The following is a 16,628-nucleotide window of genomic DNA, read 5'->3' on the forward strand; positions in this document are numbered from 1 at the left end:
TAGACTCCTCTTTTTTTTTTTTGCTAAGATGTTTTCTGATGTGGTTCAAATGTGTTTTTTCTCTTTCAGGTGACAGATAACATTAGTCAGAACACTATACTGGAGTATGTGATGATCAACAGTATATTTGAGGCCATTCTACAGGTGATTGAGTTTATGTGTGGTGTAATTCTTAATTTTTTATCTTAACAATGCACTATAATTTCATCCATTGCATTCACTTCTTTTCGTCCAGATTCTGTCTGACGTTTCCAGTCGATCGCAGCACGGATATGATGCCGTGGTACTTTTAGCTCTGCTGGTCAACTACAGGAAGTACGAGGTAAATGCACAGTTAAGATTGTAAGATTCATTCAAAAGCCACTATTTATAAATACAAAATAAAGGGACCGTTCCCCGAAAATGAAAATTACACCATGATTTACTCACACTCAAGCTATCCTGGGTATATATGACTTTATTCTTCCAGACGAATGTATTTGGAGTTACATTAAAAAAATGTCCCGGCTCTTCCAGCTTTATAATGACAGCGAATGGGTGTTGAGATTTTGAAGTACAATAAAGTGCATCCACACATCATAAAAAGTGCTCCACACAGCTCTGATGGGTTAATAAAGGCCTGCTAAAGTGAATCAATGAGGTTGTGTAAGAAAAATATCCATATTTGTAACTTAATAAACCATAATCTACATCCTATGTCATTTGCTGGAGCGCCACTATCCCATGAACGCATGTACGACAGTTAGCGGAAGGTAGAGATTACAGTTTAAAAAGTTTAAATATGGACATTTTTCTTACACAAACACATCGATTTGCTTCAGAAGGCCTTTATTAACCCTCTGGAGCCATGTGGAGTACTTTTTATGATGGATGGATGCACTTTATTGGACTTCAAAATCTCAGCAGCCATTCACTGCCATTATAAATCTTGGAAGAGGCAGGATATTTTTCAATATAACACTGACTGTATTCGTCTGAAAGAAGAAAGTCATGTACACCTAGGACAACTTGAGGGTGAGTAAATCATGGGGTAATTTTCATTTTTGGGTGAACTAACCCTTTAAAAACATGGTATGTTTGTACTAGTATAATCTGTTGTTTTACCAGTGCTAGTCATGAGTCATTTCTGCGAGATTCATTGTTTCTTTTCTTAATTGTAGTCTGTGAATCCGTACATTGTGAAACTGTCAATAGTGGACGACGAGCCGACCCTGGATGTGAGTGATTAGGAAATTCTTAGTAAATCAAGATATTATTGAGTCATTGTCATGTGGCGGTATTATATTAATGATCTTTTCATAGGGCATGGGAATGGTCATCCACCATGCACTTACAGAGTACAACAGGTAATGTTTAATCTTTGTTGTTTTGTTTTTAAGATACATCTATGTAAAAGATTTCATAAATTCCATATGATTTCCACAGACAGTATAAAGACAAGGAAGAAGAAAACCAGGGAGGCTTTTTCTCCACCCTTACCAGCATGGTATAAAACTCTTTTAGCATTTATTCATGTCTTTCCAAACTTGTTTGACTTTTTGTTTTTGTGGAGCACAAAAGGAGAAATTTTGCAGAATGTTCATGCTGTTCTTTTCCATACAATGAAAGTGACTTTGCAACTACATATTTATCATAATAATGCTTTGTTCTGCAGGTGGGCAGTATGTTCATCGCTGACGCAGATGAGAAGCTGTCAGTACAGTAAGTAGAAACGAAAATATTTTATTTTTAATTAATTTTTTTTTGCTTTTATTTGGTTCGTCCTAGGTCAAACATAAAGTAACAGTAATGTAAATATAGTAATATACTGTAAATAATATAGATACACATATGGACATATGACATACAACAATACATTAATTCAGATGAAGAAAAAACACCAGGCAATCATAGTTATACATTCAAATAAAGAGATACAGAAGGAGAAAAAATATATAAATAATATAGCTGCAAGCAGTGATTACTGGGGTTCAAGCACATAAGGAAAAACACATTACATATTATTTAACAAGCCTGTAACTACCTAAATCAATTATTAAAAAAGCATTTTTGTCAAATCCGGGCCATTTACCATAGAAATATGATGTTTTTATATAATTTATGACTGTTATAGCACCGGCTGTGGTCTGATCTCCTTAAAACTTTGCATGCTTGTTTAGAATCATCGCATGTGCTCAGTTTTGTGAAGTTTCGAGTTTTCGTTTAGGCTTTATAGGCTTTTGGCTCCTTTTCTGAACGACCCCGTTATAGCTTCCCAAAGGGTAAATTTCAACATGTTTTTGATAATTATCGACCTAGAGAGTCCAGAGAATTGCACTGTGGTGAGTAGTTTTTTCACATCTTCTCAATCATTTAAAAAATGGTCTCATTGACCGCAGTGGTTCTAGAGGCAAAGTTGTTTGGAACGAGGAGGTCTATCATACGATATGAATATCACGTGTATGTGCAGAAAACCACAAAATGTACAAACGTTTCTGACTTCAAAAAAGGCTTTTTTTTTTTTTTTTTTTTTTTTGAGATACAGACAAATGCCCCCATAGACAAAGTGGCACTTTGGACCAAGACACTGCAATTTTCATGTTGATGGGATAAATGGTTGCCTAGTTATAGGCATTTTTATGTTTTTTTTTTCCCTCTTATAGTGACACCGAGTGGCCAATCTCCATGATTTTCCTGTGACTTCAGATTGAGCTCTTACATAAGTGTGCCAAATTTGGCGACGATATCTCATTCTGTCCAGGAGTTATAAGCATTTTACGAGAAGTGGCCCTGTCCCCTTCAAACATTGTGCCGTTGAAAGTTAAACTTTTTTTTTGATAATTATTAATATTTGCTCTCCAGAGAATCTTTCTGCACTGGTTTGGCTCTGATCGGGCGGGTAAAAAAAAAAAACCTAGGACTAGTTCGCAAAAGTAAGTTGTGCCAAAAATATGAATTCCCGAAAAGAGTGTCAGCTCACGATTGAATCTGAGCCAAGGATTTTAATGACATAAGACACTTGAGCCTGCGACTGACGGTTTAGGAGTTATGAGTGATTTCGTACTTTTGATCGCTGTAGCACCCCGTCAGGCCGTTTGGGGCGAGCCTCGGTCTCATTGTAGGTGGTGTGAGTACTACCATCCCTCCAAGTTTCAAGTCTCTACGACTTACCTTTTGGTCGGCACAATCAGTTTTACGTGGAAATCACTCATTCGTGACCATTCTAACAATTACAATAGGGTTTTAAAGCTACACACTGCAACCCCTAATAAAAAAAAAAATGAATAATTAAATAAAAAAAATAAATTAAATTAAATTAAAAAGCAGTTGTCTCCTTCAAATATTTCAGAAAGGGCTTCAGACTCTCAAAAAAAGTTTTATTGTGAACCGAAACTTTTCCAACCTGAAAGCATGTAAAAAGTCAAAAACGCATTGGCGAAAATATATATATTTTTATTTATATTTATTATTTTTATTTTTTTTTTTTTTAATCAGTGACCACAAAAGTGCCTAAATAGCATACACCTACCATACAAACGTTTGGTCTTGGTGAGATTTTACAAAATGTTTTTGAAAGAAGCCTCTCCAAGGCTGCATTTCTTTGATCAAAAATACAGTAAAATCAGTAATATTGTGAAAAGTTATTGCAATTCGAAAATAAGTGTTTTCTATTGTACTACATGTTAAAATATAATTTATTCCTGTGGTGCAAAGCTGAATTTTCAGCACCATTACTCCAGTCTTCAGTGTCACATGATCCTTTCAGAGGATTCTTTGATGAAAGTTCTTTTTGAAAGTTCAAAAGAGCAGCGTTTATTTGAAACAGAATTCCTTTTAACATTCTAAAAGTAATTACTGTCACTTTTGATCAATTTAATGCAACCTTACCCAATAATAGTGCTAGTTTCTTTCAAAAAAGTGAACTTTGAAGGTTTGAAGGTCAAATGAGCCCCATAAGTCTCCAGCGCATAATAGTCGTCAAATATTGAAATTTCCGTTCTTGTATTATTAAATCAAATGCTTGTCATGTCTGATGACTTTATTGTCCTTTAGGACTAATGAGGCCATCCTTCTCGCTCTCTATGAGGCCGTACATCTCAACAGAAACTTCATCACGGTTCTTGCCCAGGTCAGCACTGCACAATGACTTTGCGCTATCTACACTGAGGCTTCTGGCTTATCGTTGCGTCTGTTTTTGTCAATCGCAGAGCCATCCGGAGATTGACATCGCAACAACCCCGGCTACACCCGTCCCGGCCTCTCCTACGACCCCGCTGGGCACCACACCGCCCTCTCTGGACAGTGAGTTGTGTTAAAAAATCATTTACTCACCCTCATGTCCAACCCACAGGACCTTCTTTCTTCTGCAGGACACTAAAGTAGAAATGCATTGTATTAAATGTTGAGCTAGATGACCCTTTTAAATCCTGCTTTCAGTCTGTTATACTGTAGAGTCTTCCTTAAACTGGCTCCGCATTTGCCTCTAAAACACGTGTAACTTTTCTGCTGCTTTTTGCAACGCAGCCTTTTGAAAAGTTGATATCCATTAGCTGCATGAAATATTAAATCCACTCCGATCTGGCAGACTGAAGCTCCCGTGGTGGATGTGGCGTGTTTTCCTGCTTGAATGTGCCAACAGAGCTCAATCATCTGTAATCAGGAGGACACGGATTACTTGGTCCAGAAACATTCACGATGTATTTACCATATGTGAGAGTTAAGGCCTGTTCACAACCAGGACAGTAACTCTAATGATAAATGATAATGATAAAATGGTAGCAACATAATACAGAAAGAATATTATAATAAACAGTAACTATAACATTTTAATAATTATTTTAAATGAGTTTTAACAATAATTTGACGTTTTAGTAATCGTTCTGATTTTACAAACTGTACAGTTGTACTATAATATAATTTTAATAATCATTCTAATTGGATAATAACTAACATTTTAATAATTATTCTAATTTAACAATAGCTAACATTTTAATAATCATTATAATTGAACGATAACTGTAATGTTTTAATAATTGTTCTAATTTAACGATAACTGTAACATTTTAATAATCACTATAATTGAACAGTAACTGTACTGTTTTAATAACTGTTCTAATTTAACGGTAACTAACATTTTAATTCTAACACTTTTCCTAATTTAACAATAACGTTTTTATAATCATTCTAATTTAACAAAAACTGTAACATTTTAGTGTAATAATGCCTGTAATATTTTAATAATTGCTTTAATTTAACAATAACTGTAACATTTTAATAATTGTTCGGATTTAACAAAAACTAACATTTTAATAATCTTTCTAATTTAGCAATCATTTGGCATTTTAGTAATCATTCTAATTTAACAAACTATACAGTTATACTATAATATAATTTTAATAATCATTCCAATTTGGTAGCTAACATTTTTATAATTGTTCTAATTTAACGGTAATAGCAACATTTTCTAATTTAACAATAACTAACATTTTAATAATCATTATAATTGAACGAAATATTTTAATAATTGTTCTAATTTAACGATAACTAACATTTTAATATTTCTTCTAATTTAACAATTACGTTTTTTATAAACATTCTAATTTAACAATTACTGTGACGTTTTAATAATTGTTCTAATTGAACAAAACTGAAAAATTTTAATAATAATTCTAATTTACCAATAACTAGCACTTTAATAATTGTTCTAATTAAGCAATAAAATTGTTATTGTTCTAATTTAATGATAACGGTAATGTTTTAATTATTGTTCTAATTTAACAATAACTTTAACCTTTTACTAATCATTCTAATTAAATGATATCTGTAGTTTTAATAATTTTTCTAATTTAACTAAATCTGTAACATTTTAATAATTGTTCTAATTTAACAGTAACTGTAACATTTTTCAAAATCATTCTAATTTTAACAAAAACTGTAACATTTTAATAATCGTTCTAATTAAACGAGAACTGTAAAGTTTAATATTAATTTTAATATAATGAACTATAAAAAATATTGACAGCCAATCAGAATCCACCTGACTTTGTGAGCATTTAAAGCGTCAGACGACAAAACAGAGCGCTAACATTGGTGTGGACGCTAATATCGTCATAGTTACAGTTCTTGCTGTGAATGGAGCTCTACCTTGTACTATCCAGCCTAAATAGTATACAACATTATAGTGTGCAATTTTTTTTTTTTGGCTAATATTGCCAACTTTTTGCACAGTTGAAATTATGGTTCTCTTTTGAATTTTTCAGTTCGGGAAAGTGTAAAGTAATGTGACACTCCCACAAACATAATGAATTTAAATAATAATAAACATGAATTTAGCTAAATGCTAATATGCTAACAACACAGAAAGGGGGTTTGTGGGGGTTGAGTGTTGCTACATACTCTAAAGTGTGGACTTTCTCAATACGACTGAAGTGTGTAGTAGAGGCACGCAAACTGAGGCAAATGATTATTCTCAGAAGTGATTCACCGTTATGTCATTGTTTCTTTGCAGTGATGAATAATCCTGAGCTTCCTCTGGACCCAAACTTGCAGACCAGTAATCTTCTTATAACGTTCCTCAAATATTCCTCCATCGTAATGCAGGACACCAAAGGCAAGATATCACTGTTTCCCTCTTCTATACTGACCAAAACCTAGTGAGCTTCTTGCTGTCTACAGCCTCAAACAAAACCTCGACTTACTATTGATGTCACTAGAGTTTGTTGTTAGTATGTTGCTAAGCTAACAACATGATATAAGCATAAAAACACAAAGGACACACATTTTAGCTGAAATAGTCCAATTTAATTAAATTAAACCTAAATAGTACCTTGTATTTGAGATATTATAGTTATTTGAGCATTTTTCCTGCTTTGTCCGCCTTTTTTTTTGCGCTTTAGTAATCATTTCAGTAATCATTTTAATTTAATAATACATGTTTATAATTTAATAATTTAATTACTGTAACGTTTCTAACGTTAACGTTCTAATTTAACAATAACATTTTAATAATTGTTTTAAATTAACAAAAACTGCAACATTTTAATAATCATTATTTAACAATAATGTTTTAACAGTCATTCTAATTTAACAATAATTGCAATGATTTAACATTCTAATTTAACAATAACTGTACCAGTTTAATAATCGTTCTAATTTAACGATAATTGTGACGTTTTAATAATTGTTTTAAATTAACAAAAGCTGCAACATTTTAATAATCGTTGTAATTTAACCCTAACTGTAACATTTTAACAGTCATTGTAATTTAACAAAAACTGTACCATTTTAACAGTCCTAATGTAACAATAATTGTAACATTTTATTTAATCGTTCTGATTTAACGATAATTGTGACATTTTAATAATCATTCTAATTTAACAAAAACAGCAACATTTTAATAATCGTAATTTAACAATAACTGTACCATTTTAATAATCGTTCTAATTTAACGATAATTATGACGTTTTAACAGTCGTTCTAATTTAAAAATAACTAACATTTTAATAATCATTGTAATTTAACAAAAACGTTTCAACAGTCATTCTAATTTAATAGTAACTGCAACGATTTAACATTCTAATTTAACAATAACTGTGACATTTTAATAATCATTGTGACGTTTTAACAGTCGTTCTAATTTAAAAATAACTAACATTTTAATAATCGTTGTAATTTAACAAAAATGTTTTAACAGTCATTCTAATTTAATAATAACTGCAACGATTTAACATTCTAATTTAAAAATAACTGTAACATTTTAATAATCGTTGTAATTTAATAATAACGTTTTAACAGTCATTCTAATTTAACAATAACTGCAACGATTTAACATTCTAATTGAACAAAAACTGCAACATTTTAATAATCGTAATTTAACAATGCCTGTAACGTTTTAACAGTCATTCTAATTTAACAAAAACTGTAACATTTTAATAGTCATTGTAATTTAACAATAACAGTAACATTTTTAACAGTCGTTCTAATTTAACAATAACGTTTTAACAGTCATTTTAATTTAACAAAAGCTGTAATGTTTTAACAGTCCTAATGTAACAACTGTAACATTTTAATAATCATTCTAATTTAACGATAATTGTGACGTTTTAATAATCGTTCTAATTTAACAAAAACTTCAACATTTTAATAATCGTTGTAATTTAACAATATCTGTAACATTTTAACAGTCATTCTAATTTAACAAAAACCGTAAAGTTTTAACAGTCCTAATGTAACAATAACTGTAACATTTTAATAATCGTTCTGATTTAACGATAATTGTGACATTTTAATAATCATTCTAATTGAACAAAAACGGCAACATTTTAATAATCGTAATTCAACAATAACTGCAACGTTTTAACAGTCCTAATTTAACAAAAACTGTAACATTTTAATAATCGTTGTAATTTAACAATAACGGTAACGTTTTAACAGTCCTAATGTAACAACTGTAACATTTTAATAATCATTCTAATTTAACGATAATTGTGATGTTTTAATAATCGTTTTAATTTAACAATAACTGCAACAATTTAACATTCTGTTTTAACCATAACTGTAACATTTTAGTAATCATTCTAATTTAACAATAACTGTAACACATTTTAGCCAAAATAGTCAAATTTAATTAAATTAAACCTAAATAGTACTTGGTATTCGAGATATTATAGTTTTTATGAACTTTTTTCCCGCTTCGTCCTCCATTTTGGATTTTTGCGTTTGCTGCAATGCATTATGGGATTGCGTTGTCTGCAAAGGACACATGCAGTCTTTGTTTTTTACTAAATATGGTTTATAATGCGACATAACTTTATCTACATGCTGGAAAAGCTTTCATGCCAAAGCACTTAGTGCCCTAAAATGCTGCCAATGCAGGGAGCTCACTAGAATTTGAAACGGAGCCATTTATCTCTTTTAGTTTTAAACCTTTGATCTTACAATAGATTTCCTTTGTGTATTTTCAGATGAACACAGACTCAACAGTGCCAGACTGTGCCTCATCATTCTGACCTGCATAGCCGAGGTAATGCATTATGGGTATTTTTGTTTTTTCTTTGAGTTCGTTCACTGCTTGACCGTTTGTCCTCTCGCTGTCCGTTTAATAGGACCAGTACGCCGACGCTTTTCTCCACGATGATAACATGAACTTTAGGGTCAACTTGCACAAAATGGTAAGAGTCTCAGTTGTCTGCAAATGGCAGAATCCAAATGAAGACGGTGTTTCTGGCATACAAAGCAGCAAACTGCCTGGCCGCATGTTACAGCCAATCCATTATGTAACGGGACGTCCCAGAGCCTCGCTTCTGCGGCATTAAATCTAGTTATCTAGCCACGTGAAAGCAGGACCATTTGTATACCTCTGACTGAAAGCAGCCTTAGCCAGTCTTAAAGGGACAGTACATCCAAAAATGAAGTTCATGCAATAAAGTCATTTAATGTATTTCAGCCCATGAGACATCGGAAGAAAGCAGCGGATAAGAACATCCCCTCCAGGCCTTTAGTTTGTGCAGTTTTGGGTGAGTTTTGTGTTTAGAGTACATGATTTCTTTTTAATTTTGAGAGCATTTATGTGAGTATTTTTTTGCAGATCTGATGGTGGAGTTTATTGTTACTCATATGATGAAGGAGTTTCCTATGGATCTCTATGTGTGAGTGTTGTTTTAATATGCTGTTTTAAATACTGCGATGCATTGATAAATGTGAATGTGGTGAGAATTATGGGTTTGTTTGTTTTAGGCGCTGTGTTCAGATCATTCACAAACTGATCTGCTACCAGAAGAAGTGCAGAATTAGGATGCACTACACATGGAGAGACCTCTGGTCAGGTAAGAGCATTATAGTGTGTGTCTGAGCAAAACACAGGCGTCTGTTCTGTTGTGTTTTGGTTTGTTCCTGTGTTTTAAGTTTGTTTTTGTATTTTGTTTCTTGGTTTGATGTTTATTTGTGCTTTAGTTGTAGTTTTACATTTACATATTGTTGTTCATTTGTTGGTTTGAATGCTTCTATTATCCTCATTTGTAATTTGCTTTGGATAAAAGCGTCTGTTAATGACTAAATGTAAATGTAGTTTTTTCCCCTTTACTTTTAATTTTTTTTTTTAATTAATTTTTTTTCTCCTTTGATTTAGTTCATTTTTGTTGTAAGTGTTGTTGTTGTAGTTTTTATTTTTATTTTTTATTTATTTTTAATTTTTACTTCATTTTTGTTTTTGTCTTAGTTTCTTTTTTTTGCTTGTTTTTTTTCCCCTTTGTTTTAGATTTTTGTTTTATTGTTCTTTATTTTTTCTTTGTTTGTGCCCGCCCCCCTCCCCTTTTTCTTCCTTGCTTTTTTCTTTAATTTCTTAATTTTTAGTTTGGTCTTCTGTGTGTGTGTTGTTTTTTTTTTTTTTTTTTTTTTTTTTGTTTTGTTTTCTTTTTTTTTTTTCCTTTTCTTTTTTATTTTCTTTTATTTTTTTTGTTTTTTTTGTTTTTTTTTTTTTTTCTTTTCATTTTGTGTGTGTGTTTGTTATTTTTTTTGTTTATTTGTTTATTTTTTGTTCTTGTTTTATTCTTCTCTTGGCTTTTTTCTTTGATTTCCTATTTAAAAAAAAAAACTATGTTTGTTTGTTTACTTTACATTACGTTTATGTTTTTATTTTATTTTCAGTTTTTTTTTAAAAAAGGCAAAGTTTATGAAAGAAAACAAAAAAATATTTTTTTTAATTTACTTTTTTTTTATTTAGTTTCTTTTTTGTTTGTTTTTTACCTTGTCTTGTATTTATTTATTTATTGTATGTTTTCCTTTGCTTTTGTGTTATATTTTTGTTATTGTTCTTTATTTTTTCTTTGCTTGTTTTTTTTTTTTTTACTATTTTTATTCACTTTAGTTTTTTTGTTAGTTTTTTTAGTTTTGTTTTGTTTTTTCCCTTTGCTTTTATTTTTGTTTGTTTTTTATTTTCTTGTGTTTTTATTTGCTTTTGTTTTAGATTTTTGTTCTGTTGTTCCATATTTTTTCTTTGCTTGTTTTATTTTTTTTTTCTTGTTTTTATTTATTTTTTGTGCTTTTTTTTATTGAACTACTTATTTTGATTTTTATTTTGATTTTTTTTTTTTTTTTTATTAACTTTAGTTTTTTTTTATTTGCTTTTATTTTTTTTTGTTTGTTTGTTTTTTTTCCCCCTTGTTTTTATTTATTTTTGTGCATTTTTTTCTATGGCTTCTTATTTTTATTTTTATTATATGTAATGTTTAACAGTTTTTATTCACTTTTTTATTTATTTTCTTTTTTGTTTTTCTCCTGTGCTTTTGTTTTATCTCTTTGTATTTTTTTTTTATTCTATTATTTCTTTTTTTTTTTTTTTACTTATGTTTTTTTGTTTTTTCTTTTGGTTTTTGTATTTTGTTCTTAGTATTACTAATTTTTTGTTGTTGTTTTTTTGTTTGTTTTTGTAATAACTTTATTTATTTACAAATTTTTTATAAATGCAATAAATACATGGAAAGTACAAAAACAAATCAAAAGCAAACAAAAAATAACAAATTAAAAAATCTATATATTTATTGACTTTTTTAGCTATGCGTGCGTGTTTTTTTTTTTTCTGAGTTGTGTTTGTTTATAATAATAAAAAATGCTCTATAAATATACTCTATTAGTCAATATCTGTCTGCAACCCTTGATAATGGATGTGATAATGACGGTGTGAATCTGTGTGGAGTCACAGGTCAAGGCAGTGATTATTTGTGTGTTTGGTCAGATCGCTTCAGATGGCTGTATTGATTGTGTTTTGCAGCTCTCATTAACCTCCTGAAGTTCCTGCTGTCCAATGAGACCAGCCTTCTGGCCAAGCACAATATCTTCCAGCTGGCTCTTCAGGTAAATCGCACTCGCCGCGAGCGCCGGTTCCTCGCGTCTTTAAGTACAGATCGGGCTGTCCGTTACTCACCTCCCCCGACGTGTTTTTGTCCGTTTCAGGTGGTGAACCTCTTCAACATGTTCATCACGTATGGAGACACGTTTCTGCCCACCCCCAGCAGTTACGACGAGCTCTATTATGAGATCATACGCATGCATCAGGTGTTTGATAACCTCTACTGCATGGGTAAGTCACCTGAGCTCCGTCCTGCCGTCTACGTGTTTATTTTTATCCTTTATGACGACTGCAGCACTAACTGATGTTTATGACGCCGCAGTGCTGCGAGTCTCCACCAACACAGGCCAGTGGAAGGAGCCTGCGAGTAAAGTTACTCACTCTCTCGTCAACGTCAGGTCAGGACGGTCATCTGTACCTTCACTGTAGATTTTCACAACACATGTTGAGGATTTATTGCACCCTTTGTCTATTTTTAAATATTTGCATATGTCTTATTTAAAAATTTTAATGTTCTATCTATAAAAGCCATAAAATATTTCTATAAATATGAAAAATTAATAATAAAAAGATGAAATGTATAGTTTATTTATATAATCTACTTTAATTTACATGGCAGTTCTTTTATAAAGATTTTTCTCTTCTCTTAATTTTCCCCTTTCATTTTTACTATATATATATATATTGCTCATTTTGTTTGTGTGTGTGTGTGTGTGTGTGTGTGTGTGTGTATATATATATATAATATATATATATATATATATATATATTATACATCCTTGTTTATTCATTATATATACATCCTTGGTTTTTATTTATTTTTGTTTGTTTTATTTTTTTCCCCACTTTTTCTGTCATTTGGTTTTGTTATTTATTACTTTTTATATTTAATTATTTTCTATTTATTTATTATTTTAATATTATTTATTTATTGCTTTTGTTTTGTTTTTGTCATCTATTTATTTTTCTTAGTTTTTTTTTTGGTTCACTATGGTCTTGTTTTTTGTTATTTCTTTATTTTTGTTTTATAATATATTTTTTTGTTTATTTTTGTTGATTGCATTTTTTCTCAACTTTTTTTCTTTGGTTTGATATGGTTTTGTTCTTTTGTTATTTATTTATTTATTTATTTATTTATTTATTGCTCATGTTTTGTTTTGTTTTTGCTTTCTTTTTTTAATTTTTTATTTTATTTTTCCTCTGCTTTTTTCTTTGGTTTGATATGGTTTTGTACTTTTGTTATTTTATGTTTTTATTTTTCCTGTTGTATGCTTTTTATATATATTTATTTATTTGTTGCTTTTGTTTTGTTTTTTCCGTGTTTTATTTGTTTGTTTTATTTTTTTATCAGCTTATTTTCTTTGGTTTGATATGGTTAGGGTTTTTGTTATATATATATATATATATATATATTTTAGATATTTATTTATTTACTTATTTTTATTTTATATATTTGTCTATTATTGTATTTATTTATTTTATTTATTGACTTATTTTTATTTTTGCTGTGATTTGGTTTTGATTTGTGTACTGTGTTTATTTTGTTTTGTGTTGTTGGTTTGTTTGGGTTTTCTTGAAGTGTTTTTTTGTGTTTTGTTTTATTATTAATTTAGTTTCTTAATATAGTTATTTGTTTATCATTGTACTTGTTTATATTATTTTGCTTTTGATTAGTTTTTGCGTTGCATAAAATGTCTAAAAAGGCACGCAGAAATATAACAACACATATGAAGTCTATTTATATAATGTACTTTCGTTTATATACCGCTTACGTTATAAAGCTGAGTGAAAATGTGAAAGATCATGATCATAGTTTGTGCTGCTTTAGTTAAAGTCCAGGACTAACACTGAACAGCGTTTGGTAAAATGCGTGTTTTTGTCTTTATTTAGTTTGGTGTGCGAGGGCCATGCTGAATTAATTATTGATTTTGTAGTCTGAGGTAATGTGGACGGGTTCTGTGAGCTTTCAGAGATGTCAGCATGTGTTTGTGCCGCACAAAAGAAGTCGAGCGCTGTTGTTTTGCAGCATGATGCATAATGCAAACCATTACAGCAGAATATTTTAAAGAGCCGCACCTTTGACGAATCTCTCGAACGTTTCTATTCTCACGCAGATGTGTCGTGTCTCTCTCTCATGAGCTCCTGGCTGTTTTCAGTGCAGGTCATATGACGAAGTGTTTGAAATATGTCTCTTTTTGTCATTTCAGAGCCATTATTAACCACTTCAACCCTAAGATTGAGTCTTACGCCGCTGTGAACCACATCTCACAGCTCTCTGAAGATCAGGTAACCAAATCACTCACATCAGACTGTCATGTCATATTTTGATGTCTTGAGATCAAACAGACTTTAATGAGATCTTAATGAGTTTCAGAAAACAACATTCACTTTTAGCCTCAGTGTAATATATTGTGATTAATATATAATGTTGTTATTCATTAACACACGACCGTTCAGTGTTTGAGGTCAGTAAGTTTTTGTTTTATTTTTTCCTTGTTTGTAACTTCTTTTTCTTATGTTTTATTTATTTGTTTGTTTGTTTATTTATTTATTTATTTTTCTTGTTTAAACTTATTTATTTTTACTTTTGTTTAGTTTTTTGTGCTTTTTGTTTTTGTCTTTGATTTAATTTTAAATTAAGTTTGATTTTGATTTCTTTTTGTCCTTTTGATTTCTTTTAGTTTAGTTTTTTTTTTTTTTTTTTTTTTTTTTTTCCATTGTGTCTATATATATTTATTAATTGGTTCATTTATTTTGTATTTTCCTCATTTTTCCTCTTTTATTTTATTTTTTTTTTGCTTTTTGTTTTTGTTTGTTTGTTTTTTACATTTTTAAAGTGTTTTATTATTATTATTATTATTATTATTATTATTATTATTATTTGTAACTTTTTTTTGTCTTTTATGTATTTATTTATTTATTCATTTATGTATGCTTTAGTTTTTGTTTGTTTTATTTTTGCTTTTTTGTATTGTTTTTAAAAATGTTAACTATATTTTATGTATTTGTTCCCCTTTTTTGTCCTTTTAGTTTATTTATTTTTTGTTTGTTCCATTTTTTTATTTAATTTTGAATTTGATTAATTTTGGTTTGGATTTCTTTCTTTCTTTTTTTTTTTTTTCGTGATTTTCTTGATTTTTCTGTGTCTAATGTATGTGTATATATATCTTCTAATTGGTTTATGTTCTGTTCTTATGTTTGTTTGTTTTTTGTTTTTATTTATTTATTTATTTTTATTACTTTGATTTCTTTTTTCTGTCTATATATATTTTAATTGGTTTGTGTTTTATTCTTATGTTATTCTTATGTAGTTTTGTTTGTTTATTTTTTATTTTATTTTATTTACTTTAGTTTTTTTTGTCATTTTTGTTTAATTATATATTTTGTTTTTCTTTGAATTTAATTAATTTTGGTTTCCTTTTTTCCTTTGATTTCTTAGATTTTTTTCTGTCTATATTTTTTTTTTTAATTGGTACATTTATTTTTGTTTTTTAATTATTTTTTGTTTTCCCTCCTTTATTTATATATATTTTTAACTTTTATTTGTTTTGACTTTTTTCAACTTTTTTATTTGTTTATTTATTTTTGTATTTTTGTATTTTTTAACCTTTATTTTAAAGCTTTTTTTGTCCTTTTTGTTTATTATTATTTTTCATTCCATTTTTTTCTCTGCTTTGTTCTTCGATTTGAATTTGATTGATTTTGGTTTTGATTTCTTTCATTTTGATTTATTTATTATTTTATTTTATTTTATTTATGATTATTTTATTTATTTTTCTTTGCATTTGGTTTCGTTTGTTATTACTGTGTTTTTATTTAATTTTTTTCCCCACATTTATTTATTTGCTTTGTGTTAATAGATTATAGAAGCCATAAAATGTCTGAAAAGGCTAAATTAATTAATTAATAATAAAAAATAAAATTAACAAGAAAATATCAAATATAAAGTCAATTTTGTTACTAATTACTAATAACTAATGTAATTGTAATAGTATGAATGCATAATAATTATTAATAGAGTTAATATTAATTAGTTAGTATTAATTAGTAACCTTTAATTTATACTAGTGTGTGGAGTGCTACAGAAACCTGAGCAGTATAATGTAATTTCCACAAGATTTCAGATTGTCACGCATTTTGTGCTGGAAATGATGGCTTTTTTCGAAATGACAGTGTAAACATAATGTAGTCAAATGGTTATAGCTAGTTTTTTTTATGCATCTAAATACCACCCTCACTTATTAGCAAGGTTTATACCACCTTATCGCCCAACTTTAATATCAGTTCTGTCATACCAATCTGAATAAGCACAACACTTTATGTGTGTGTGGATGAGAAGGGGTTGATTGGGACGGTCACAGGTGTTTGTGGTCACAGGTGTTGCTTAATTAGCCTTTGATCTGTAGGCTAATGATGGCGCGTGCTGGAAGTGAGGTCAGTTTTACAGACGGTCGTGCCAGCTGTCACTCGCGCTCCCAAACTCTCGTCTCTTTTATCTCGCTCTGCCAGATGCTCCCGCACGACCTCCGTCCAGCCGATCTGGCTCTCGTACTTTAGTTTAAGTGTATGGATTTGTGGTCCATCAGCTCGTTTCGTGCCCTGCGGTGTCCCAGTCGAACTCCAGACACATCTGACTTCAAATCACTGCTCACAATGTGACCTCGAACTGCTTGTAGTTTAATGAAAGCTATTTTGAAATAACATCTTTCCATGATTGCCACAGAAACTGTTTTGATTTGTCCTTCACGTTGTAAAAACAAACATCTGTGCATTATTTTTTATTTATATATATATATATATTTTT

General features: G+C 29.7%; 1 protein-coding gene across 4 annotated transcripts in view; it reads left to right on the forward strand.

Moving 5' to 3' along the window:
- The window catches only part of armh3 (armadillo like helical domain containing 3), a 30,088-nt gene that overhangs the window by 6,266 nt on the left and 7,194 nt on the right, over nucleotides 1–16,628 (forward strand). For all 4 annotated transcript variants that reach the window (XR_007827368.1, XR_007827369.1, XR_007827370.1 and 1 more), the window contains exons 7-24: nucleotides 70–144; nucleotides 236–322; nucleotides 1,161–1,217; nucleotides 1,303–1,346; nucleotides 1,426–1,486; nucleotides 1,655–1,701; nucleotides 4,033–4,108; nucleotides 4,188–4,281; nucleotides 6,488–6,589; nucleotides 8,943–9,001; nucleotides 9,084–9,149; nucleotides 9,425–9,494; nucleotides 9,566–9,626; nucleotides 9,715–9,803; nucleotides 11,747–11,829; nucleotides 11,929–12,055; nucleotides 12,147–12,222; nucleotides 14,032–14,110. Coding sequence is in view for 1 of the 4 variants with exons in the window: in XM_051105277.1 (XP_050961234.1) it covers nucleotides 70–144; nucleotides 236–322; nucleotides 1,161–1,217; nucleotides 1,303–1,346; nucleotides 1,426–1,486; nucleotides 1,655–1,701; nucleotides 4,033–4,108; nucleotides 4,188–4,281; nucleotides 6,488–6,589; nucleotides 8,943–9,001; nucleotides 9,084–9,149; nucleotides 9,425–9,494; nucleotides 9,566–9,626; nucleotides 9,715–9,803; nucleotides 11,747–11,829; nucleotides 11,929–12,055; nucleotides 12,147–12,222; nucleotides 14,032–14,110 (1,353 nt within the window). In the remaining 3 variants the exon portion in view is untranslated. The remainder of the gene's footprint in view (nucleotides 1–69; nucleotides 145–235; nucleotides 323–1,160; nucleotides 1,218–1,302; nucleotides 1,347–1,425; nucleotides 1,487–1,654; nucleotides 1,702–4,032; nucleotides 4,109–4,187; nucleotides 4,282–6,487; nucleotides 6,590–8,942; nucleotides 9,002–9,083; nucleotides 9,150–9,424; nucleotides 9,495–9,565; nucleotides 9,627–9,714; nucleotides 9,804–11,746; nucleotides 11,830–11,928; nucleotides 12,056–12,146; nucleotides 12,223–14,031; nucleotides 14,111–16,628) is intronic.

This window comes from Labeo rohita, unplaced genomic scaffold (assembly GCF_022985175.1).
Source record: "Labeo rohita strain BAU-BD-2019 unplaced genomic scaffold, IGBB_LRoh.1.0 scaffold_95, whole genome shotgun sequence".
Lineage (NCBI taxonomy): Eukaryota > Metazoa > Chordata > Actinopteri > Cypriniformes > Cyprinidae > Labeo > Labeo rohita.